At 49.3% G+C, this 10,169-nt stretch overlaps 1 protein-coding gene across 2 annotated transcripts in view; it reads left to right on the top strand.

The window, feature by feature from the left end:
• The window catches only part of kcnj6 (potassium inwardly rectifying channel subfamily J member 6), a 48,016-nt gene extending 39,513 nt beyond the window's left edge, over positions 1 to 8,503 (top strand). For both annotated transcript variants that reach the window (XM_056239010.1, XM_056239011.1), the window contains exon 3: positions 8,150 to 8,503. In XM_056239010.1, the coding sequence (XP_056094985.1) occupies positions 8,150 to 8,439 (290 nt within the window). In that variant the 3' untranslated portion in view covers positions 8,440 to 8,503. The remainder of the gene's footprint in view (positions 1 to 8,149) is intronic.
• The last annotated feature ends 1,666 nt before the right edge of the window (positions 8,504 to 10,169 follow it).

Genomic DNA, 10,169 nt, shown 5'->3' with positions numbered 1-10,169 from the left:
ATTTTTACATTTTCAAACAACATCACTTAGTATGATTTATAAGCTGATTTCCTCATGGGGACCAAAAAATGTCCCCACACGAACAAGGATTTCGGATATTGCCATCCTTGTGGGGACATTTTGTCCCCATAACGTAGGGTTTACCAGGCCACACACACACACACACACACACACACACACAGACACACACACACACACACACACACACACACACACACACACACACACACACACACACACAGACACACACACACATTCTCACACACACACACAGACACACACACACACACACACACACACACACACAGACACACACACACATTCTCACACACACACACACACACAGACACACACACACACACAGACACACACACACAGACACAGACACACACACACACACACACAGACACACACACACACAGACACACACACACACACACACACTCACACACACTCACACACACACACACACACACAGCCACACACACACACACACACTCATTAATGCTGCTGAAATGGATGATCTTCTACAACTAGGCAAAAGAAGCAGTGCGTTCGCTTTCGCTGCCACTGTGCTGCTATTTTGAGGAATGTGAGTGTGGTTGCCATGGAGACGGTGGAAAACCCACTGACATTATATAAGAGCGTTATCTAAACGGCGCCGCCGGAGTATTACTGTTATTATGATTACTAGTGTTATTATGATGGTTGCACGCGACTGAGCCGTCATTATTGATTCTCAGTTCCTTCTGTTGAATATGAAACAGCATGAGCGCACACTGCATCAGTGAGGAACAACACACACACACACTCCATCCAGCATATACAGTGTGTGTGCACTTCAGACGTATTTCCTGGAGAGTGTGTGGAGTGTGTTCTCCAGGATCGGTGTGTCGTATCTCCTGGAGAGAGTGTGTGGAGTGTGTTCTCCAGGATCGGTGTGTCGTATCTTCTGGAGAGAGTGTGTGGAGTGTGTTCTCCAGGATCGGTGTGTCGTATCTCCTGGAAGGAGAGCGAGTGGAGTGTGTTCTCCAGGATCGGTGTGTCGTATCTCCTGGAGAGAGTGTGTGGAGTGTGTTCTCCAGGATCGGTGTGTCGTTTCTTCTGGAGAGAGTGTGTGGAGTGTGTTCTCCAGGATCGGTGTGTCGTATCTCCTGGAAGGAGAGCGAGTGGAGTGTGTTCTCCAGGATCGGTGTGTCGTATCTCCTGGAAGGAGAGCGAGTGGAGTGTGTTCTCCAGGATCGGTGTGTCGTATCTCCTGGAAGGAGAGCGAGTGGAGTGTGTTCTCCAGGATCGGTGTGTCGTATCTCCTGGAGAGAGTGTGTGGAGTGTGTTCTCCAGGATCGGTGTGTCGTATCTTCTGGAGAGAGTGTGTGGAGTGTGTTCTACAGGATCGGTGTGTCGTATCTCCTGGAAGGAGAGCGAGTGGAGTGTGTTCTCTAGGATCGGTATGTCGTATCTATCTCCTGAAAGGAGAGCGAGTGGAGTGTGTTCTCCAGGATCGGTGTGTCGTATCTCCTGGAAGGAGAGCGAGTGGAGTGTGTTCTCCAGGATCGGTGTGTCGTATCTCCTGGAGAGAGTGTGTGGAGTGTGTTCTCCAGGATCGGTGTGTCGTATCTTCTGGAGAGAGTGTGTGGAGTGTGTTCTCCAGGATCGGTGTGTCGTATCTCCTGAACGGAGAGCGAGTGGAGTGTGTTCTCTAGGATCGGTATGTCGTATCTCCTGGAAGGAGAGCGTGTGGAGTGTGTTCTCCAGGATCGGTGTGTCGTTTCTCCTGGAAGGAGAGCGAGTGGAGTGTGTTCTCTAGGATCAGTATGTCGTATCTCCTGGAAAGAGAGCGAGTGGAGTGTGTTTTCCAGGATCGGTGTGTCGTATCTCCTGAAAGGAGAGCGAGTGGAGTGTGTTCTCCAGGATCGGTGTGTCGTATCTCCTGGAAGGAGAGCGAGTGGAGTGTGTTCTCCAGGATCGGTGTGTCGTATCTCCTGGAAGGAGAGCGAGTGGAGTGTGTTCTCCAGGATCGGTGTGTCGTATCTCCTGGAAGGAGAGCGAGTGGAGTGTGTTCTCCAGGATCGGTGTGTCGTATCTCCTGGAAGGAGAGCGTGTGGAGTGTGCTCTCCAGGATCGGTGTGTCGTATCTCCTGGAAGGAGAGCGTGTGGAGTGTGTTCTCCAGGATCGGTGTGTCGTATCTCCTGGAAGGAGAGCGAGTGGAGTGTGTTTTCCAGGATCGGTGTGTCGTATCTCCTGGAAGGAGAGCGAGTGGAGTGTGTTCTCCAGGATCGGTGTCGTATCTCCTGGAAGGAGAGCGAGTGGAGTGTGTTCTCCAGGATCGGTGTGTCGTATCTCCTGAAAGGAGAGCGAGTGGAGTGTGTTCTCCAGGATCGGTGTGTCGTATCTCCTGAAAGGAGAGCGAGTGGAGTGTGTTTTCCAGGATCGGTGTGTCGTATCTCCTGAAAGGAGAGCGAGTGGAGTGTGTTTTCCAGGATCGGTGTGTCGTATCTCCTGAAAGGAAAGCGAGTGGAGTGTGTTCTCCAGGATCGGTGTGTCGTATCTCCTGGAAGGAGAGCGAGTGGAGTGTGTTCTCCAGGATCGGTGTGTCGTATCTCCTGGAAGGAGAGCGAGTGGAGTGTGTTCTCCAGGATCGGTGTGTCGTATCTCCTGGAAGGAGAGCGTGTGGAGTGTGCTCTCCAGGATCGGTGTGTCGTATCTCCTGGAAGGAGAGCGTGTGGAGTGTGTTCTCCAGGATCGGTGTGTCGTATCTCCTGGAAGGAGAGCGAGTGGAGTGTGTTTTCCAGGATCGGTGTGTCGTATCTCCTGGAAGGAGAGCGAGTGGAGTGTGTTCTCCAGGATCGGTGTCGTATCTCCTGGAAGGAGAGCGAGTGGAGTGTGTTCTCCAGGATCGGTGTGTCGTATCACCTGAAAGGAGAGCGAGTGGAGTGTGTTCTCCAGGATCGGTGTGTCGTATCTCCTGAAAGGAGAGCGAGTGGAGTGTGTTCTCCAGGATCGGTGTGTCGTATCTCCTGGAAGGAGAGCGTGTGGAGTGTGTTCTCCAGGATCGGTGTGTCGTATCTCCTGGAAGGAGAGCGAGTGGAGTGTGTTCTCTAGGATCAGTATGTCGTATCTCCTGGAAAGAGAGCGAGTGGAGTGTGTTTTCCAGGATCGGTGTGTCGTATCTCCTGAAAGGAGAGCGAGTGGAGTGTGTTCTCCAGGATCGGTGTGTCGTATCTCCTGGAAGGAGAGCGAGTGGAGTGTGTTCTCCAGGATCGGTGTGTCGTATCTCCTGGAAGGAGAGCGAGTGGAGTGTGTTCTCCAGGATCGGTGTGTCGTATCTCCTGGAAGGAGAGCGAGTGGAGTGTGTTCTCCAGGATCGGTGTGTCGTATCTCCTGGAAGGAGAGCGTGTGGAGTGTGCTCTCCAGGATCGGTGTGTCGTATCTCCTGGAAGGAGAGCGTGTGGAGTGTGTTCTCCAGGATCGGTGTGTCGTATCTCCTGGAAGGAGAGCGAGTGGAGTGTGTTTTCCAGGATCGGTGTGTCGTATCTCCTGGAAGGAGAGCGAGTGGAGTGTGTTCTCCAGGATCGGTGTCGTATCTCCTGGAAGGAGAGCGAGTGGAGTGTGTTCTCCAGGATCGGTGTGTCGTATCTCCTGAAAGGAGAGCGAGTGGAGTGTGTTCTCCAGGATCGGTGTGTCGTATCTCCTGAAAGGAGAGCGAGTGGAGTGTGTTTTCCAGGATCGGTGTGTCGTATCTCCTGAAAGGAGAGCGAGTGGAGTGTGTTTTCCAGGATCGGTGTGTCGTATCTCCTGAAAGGAAAGCGAGTGGAGTGTGTTCTCCAGGATCGGTGTGTCGTATCTCCTGGAAGGAGAGCGAGTGGAGTGTGTTCTCCAGGATCGGTGTGTCGTATCTCCTGGAAGGAGAGCGAGTGGAGTGTGTTCTCTAGGATCGGTGTCGTATCTCCTGGAAGGAGAGCGAGTGGAGTGTGTTCTCCAGGATCGGTGTGTCGTATCTCCTGGAAGGAGAGCGTGTGGTGTGTGTTTTCCAGGATCGGTGTGTCGTATCTCCTGGAAGGAGAGCGAGTGGAGTGTGTTCTCTAGGATCGGTGTGTCGTATCTCCTGGAAGGAGAGCGAGTGGAGTGTGTTCTCCAGGATCGGTGTGTCGTATCTCCTGGAAGGAGAGCGAGTGGAGTGTGTTCTCCAGGATCGGTGTCGTATCTCCTTGAAGGAGAGCGAGTGGAGTGTGTTCTACAGGATCGGTGTGTCGTATCTCCTGGAAGGAGAGCTAGTGGAGTGTGTTCTCCAGGATCGGTGTGTCGTATCTCCTGGAAGGAGAGCGAGTGGAGTGTGTTCTCTAGGATCGGTGTCGTATCTCCTGGAAGGAGAGCGATTGGAGTGTGTTCTCCAGGATCGGTGTGTCGTATCTCCTGGAAGGAGAGCGTGTGGAGTGTGTTCTCCAGGATCGGTGTGTCGTATCTCCTGGAAGGAGAGCGAGTGGAGTGTGTTCTCCAGGATCGGTGTGTCGTATCTCCTGGAAGGAGAGCGAGTGGAGTGTGTTCTCCAGGATCGGTGTGTCGTATCTCCTGGAAGGAGAGAGTGTGGAGTGTGTTCTCCAGGATCGGTGTGTCGTATCTCCTGGAAGGAGAGCGTGTGGAGTGTGTTCTCCAGGATCGGTGTGTCGTATCTCCTGGAAGGAGAGCGTGTGGAGTGTGTTCTCCAGGATCGGTGTGTCGTATCTCCTGGAAGGAGAGCGTGTGGAGTGTGTTCTCCAGGATCGGTGTGTCGTATCTCCTGGAAGGAGAGCGAGTGGAGTGTGTTCTCCAGGATCGGTGTGTCGTATCTCCTGGAAGGAGAGCGAGTGGAGTGTGGTCTCCAGGATCGGTGTGTCGTATCTCCTGAACGGAGAGCGAGTGGAGTGTGTTCTCCAGGATCGGTGTGTCGTATCTCCTGGAAGGAGAGCGAGTGGAGTGTGTTCTCCAGGATCGGTGTGTCGTATCTCCTGGAAGGAGAGCGAGTGGAGTGTGTTCTCCAGGATCGGTGTGTCGTATCTCCTGGAAGGAGAGCGAGTGGAGTGTGTTCTCCAGGATCGGTGTGTCGTATCTCCTGGAAGGAGAGCGAGTGGAGTGTGTTCTCCAGGATCGGTGTGTCGTATCTCCTGGAAGGAGAGCGAGTGGAGTGTGGTCTCCAGGATCGGTGTCGGCGCTCGCAGGCTGCTGAATGAATGAATGAATAAATTAGGCATTTATATAGCGCTTTCATATGTACTACTGTGCACCCAAAGCGCTTTACAGTCATATCAGGGCTTCTCTCCTCAACCAGCACCAGTGTGAGCATCCTGCTGCGTAGCGCTCGTGTCGGGGCGCCGCGAGGCTTCAGTGTGTCGGGTCGAGGGCGCTCAGGGCAAGACCGGGGAACAGGGACCGCTGTGTGAGCGTGTGTGAGCGTGTGTGAGTGTGTGTGAGCATGTTCACAGCTGACCTGTTGCCATGGTGACGAGAGAACACGCATGAGCATGTCATCACAAGACACGTGTCGACAGGGACGAGTTCTTATCAGTGTGTGTTCGGCTCGTCGTGCAGCTTCTGCAGCTGCTCTTTGTGTGTGAGTGAGTGTGTGTGTGTGTGTGTGTGTGTGTGTGTGTGTGTGTGTGTGTGTGTGTGTGTGTGTGTGTGTGTGTGTGTGTGTGTGTGTGCGTGTGTGTGTGTGTGTGCGTGTGTGCGTGTGTCTGTGTGTGAGCTCATCACAAGGCCGCAGTGAGTTTGTGTGTGTGTGTCTGTGTGTCCGTGTGTATGTGTGTGTGTGTGCGTGTGAGTGTGTGTGTCTGTGTGTATGAGTCTGGTTTCTCCCAAGGTTTTTTTCTCCATTCTGTCACCTGATGGAGTTTTGGTTCCTTGCCACTGTTGCCTTGGCTTTTGGCTTGCTTAGTTGGGGACATTTAACATTTAATATTCAATAATATTATTGATCTGCCTTACTTAAGGTGGACGTTGACGCAATTTCTTTTAGAAACAAACTTTGTTATATTGTTATATTGTTTTTGTTATATTGTTTTCATGTTATCACTGTGAAGCGCTTTGATACAATCTGTATTGTAAAAAGCGCTATATAAATAAAGGTGACTTGACTTGACTTGACTTGTGTGAGCTCATCACAAGGCCGCTGTGAGGGTTTGTGAGTGTGTGTGTGTGTGTGTGTGTGTGCGTGTGAGTGTGTGTGTGTGAGCTCTGGCTGTTGTCTGCTGATAACACTGAACACACACCTGTGGCACCAGCGCAGGACGGAGGGATTTGGCTTAAACTTTATCTCACAGCAGAAGAATGAAACTTCTCTAGCGAACTGTGTATCAAACAAACCAGCGGCTCTCGCTGACGGAGTGTGTGTGTGTGTGTGTGTGTGTGTTCATGATAATGCGCTGAAGGGAGTCTAATGCAGAGGAGCTCATGAAACACGACGTGATGAAGCTCCTGCGCTGACTCTGAGACACACGTTATATAAGTGTGTGTGTGTGTGTGTGTGTGTTTCTGAGCGCTCACAGATGTGACACTCTCGCAGTGACTGGAGACGGTGACCTTTGAACCCCCGCAGCGGACGCTCGACTGGTTTAGCGTTCTGAACACGTGTGTGTGTGTGTGTGTGTGTGAAGAGGCTGTCAGCACGGACACACACTGTTGTTCGGTCTGAAGCTTCATGTCATTGATCTAGGCGACGGACTCTTGACACACACTCACAGAACAACAGGTTCTGCTGGGAATCTGCTGTCACATAGAGAACTTCAGGAGTTCCATCATGGGATCACTTTATGGATTTAGATTTAATTCATTTAAATTTGAGTAATTAAACAGCTTGTAAACATACTATCAGTAGAAAAAACTGAAATAACCCATTAAACATGAAATATTATGCAATCATTCAAGACATTTCTCATTATATAGATCGTTCTTTAAAATCGAGTCCAGAACCCTAGAGTTCTCTATAGAACCACATTAAACTGTATTTTCTGAGAATTTACAGTAGAGTACAGTATTTTATACAGTACAGTATTTTACATTAATGTTGTTTGCATTGTAATATTTAGTCTTCAGGCTGACATGATGCTGAAAGACGGACCTTGTTTACCTAGATCACTAAATTTATTTTTATGACAGGATATATGTGTGTATGCTGCTGTTCCTCGCTCTGGCCAGCAGACGGCCTCAGCTCTGTGTGTGTGCAGTCTCCAGACCAGAGGAGAGTCTCAGAGCTTCAGTTCACCAGGACTGACGGCATCGCAGTGGTTTCATGTGGAGCTTTAAAGGAGTCGTTTTAATGCTGGAACCACTAATGCTGGTCTTGCTCGAGCTGTGATGCGACACACATTACATCATCAGGGTGAAAGGTCACGCGGTCACGTAACATATATGTTATATATCGTCCAACATCGTTGTTTTACTTTTTTTTTTTGTAAATGGCGTTTGACTCAGTCTTTGCACTTTCTCTTTGTAAACACTGGGTCGGTTCTTCCTCCTACGTCCCGCGTGACCTTTCACCCTGATGATGTAATGTGTGTCGCATCACAGCTCGAGCAAGACCAGCATTAGTGGTTAAAAGTATATAAATGTGTATTTTGTTATAAATGTCCGCTGGTTTGTCTAGATCAGACTCTTATTCCTCGGCTGGATCGTGTCGAGACTTTGAAGCTGCACTGAAACTCACATCTGGACCTTCGACCCGTTGGACCCCATTGAAGTCACTATATGGAGAAACCCTGGAGTGTGTTCCTCAAAAACCTTCTTTTCTTTTCCACTGAAGAAAGAAAGACATGAGCATCTTGGATGACGTGAGGGAGAGTAAATCATCAGGACATTTTAATTCTGAAGTGAACTACTCCTTTAAAGGGATAGTTCACCGAAAAATTAAAATTAGCCCATGATTTACTCTCCCTCACGTCATCCTAGGTGTGTATGACACTCTTCTTTCAGACGAGTTATAATAAACATGTCCTGGGTCTTCCAAGCTTTATAATGGCAGTGAATGAGCGTTTCTGCTTTGAAGTCCATAAAAGTGCATCTGTCCCTCATAATAGTGCATCTATCTATGAATATTGGGTGAAATATCCCTTTAAGATCCTCAGATGGTTCCTCACCTGCTCCTGTGTGTGTGTGTGTGTGTGTGTGTTCCCTCAGGAATGACGTGTCAGGCGCGCAGCTCGTACGTGTCGAGTGAGATAAAGTGGGGCTATCGCTTCACGCCGGTCCTGACGCTGGAGGACGGCTTCTACGAGGTGGACTACAACAGTTTCCACGAGATCTACGAGACCAGCACTCCCAGCTGCAGCGCGCGCGAGCTAGCGGAGATGACCGCGCGCTCCCGCCTGCCGCTCAGCTGGTCCGTCGCTAGCAAACTGAGCCAGCTCGACGAGCCCAGCGAGAGGAACGGGGACCTGGCCAACATGGAGAACGAGTCGAAAGTGTAGGAGCACACGGGCATCTCTCCTCGCCTCTGAGCGCAGGACGTTTGGCTGAGGTCAGAGGTCAGAGGTCAGGGGTCAGGGGTCAGAGGTCAGCTCAGGAACGCGCCCCGAGGACACGGATCTCGCGCGGGGCGACTGCATGGTTCCCAAAACCTCTTTTTCTTAAAGATATAAGAAATGATATTTTCAGATTTGTAATTCAAAGATTAAAAACCTATATATGTATATGAATATATATAGATATATTCTAGGGCATTTGTATTTTTTGTATATATCTGTTTTTGGTTTGAGATGTGCGGTTGTTTGATACGACAGACATATTTATCCACGCATGTTCGAAACGATCCCTGACTCTGATGTACAGAATATGAATATGAGGAACAGTAGGCTATAATAGCGGAGATCTCGCGCGCGAGTGTGTGTGTGTGTGTGAGAGAGTGTGTATGCTCCAATAACCTTCCGTCGTCAGGCCATGATCTCTCTCTCTCTTTGCTCTTCCTTTAACTCATAATCATAACTGGATTGAGCTCTCGGAGCCGATGCTGCAGATTCTCAGTTTCTGTGTTCGGGGAACAGAAGCGGTGACCGTGAGCTTGAGCTCGACACACACCAGCGCTCACTCACTCACACACACACGACACCAAAGAGCCGGACCGCTCCGTGCGACTGCTTTCGGCACAGACTCACACGACTTCAGACGCAAACCCACGAGTCAGAGACCGATGATCCACAGAGCCGACGCCAGAGAGATCTCAGAGAGATCTGTTTTTCATCTGCTTACACACACTTTACACACAAATCCAAGAATTGCACACAAAATGCACATTGCCTCGCGTCTCCTGCTAAATGAAGCACTGCATTCAGAATATCACACACATCTCAAAAGCACACATTTGTCTTACGTTGCAAACACCTTTGCCATAATATTATATCTCTGGATATATCATATACACACAGTAATTGAAAACCTGAAGCTCTTCTTTCAGGAGCTCAGATGTTCATTTCTGGACAAGAGTGAAAGTAATCGGCAGAGATGTTGAAGAATTCACGGTAAACACGAAAGCAAGATTGAAACCAAACTATCTATTTTTTACTGTAAGCGTTTGTGGGTGTGAATACAGTATTACAGTCCGAAACACCCAGAACTCGACCTTTGACCTTTTATAGGCCTATTCTAAAGCCATGATCAGTGTGTGTTCGGTAAAGAGTGTTTGCACACGTGAGGAGTGTGTGTGTGTGTGTGTGTGTGTGTGTGTGACACTCTGATGAATTACTGTGGTGTTTTGATAGGTTGTGTTTGAAAAAGGAAATCAAGAGACTTCCTGTTAGATTTGTGTGTGTTACAGAGAGAATTTTGTGTTTTATGAAATTGAAAACTGAGTCGAAGGCCGAGAATGAGTGTGTGGTTTTGCAGATCTGGTGTGTGTGTCTGCTGTTTGAGTGTCAGATTTCAGAACTTGTGTGACAAGTGAGGATTTTGTGTGTAAGCAGTTGAAAAAAAACGGTAAGATCTGCATATACCTGTCGGGTCAGGAAATGACATCAGCGAGCGGGAAAACATCGACTGTGACAGTCCAAACACACTGTCAATCAAACACACTGTCAATCAAACACACTACACTGTCAATCAAACACACTGTCAATCAAACACACTGTCAATCAAACACACTGTCATACAAACACACTGCCAATCAAACACACTGTCAATCAAACACACTGTCAATCCAAACACA

This window comes from Rhinichthys klamathensis, unplaced genomic scaffold (genome assembly GCF_029890125.1).
Source record: "Rhinichthys klamathensis goyatoka isolate OS25496 unplaced genomic scaffold, OSU_Roscu_1.1 h1tg000550l_1, whole genome shotgun sequence".
Lineage (NCBI taxonomy): Eukaryota > Metazoa > Chordata > Actinopteri > Cypriniformes > Leuciscidae > Rhinichthys > Rhinichthys klamathensis.
The sequence above is the reverse complement of the archived record's forward strand: the minus strand, read 5'-3'. Positions and strand labels throughout refer to the sequence as shown.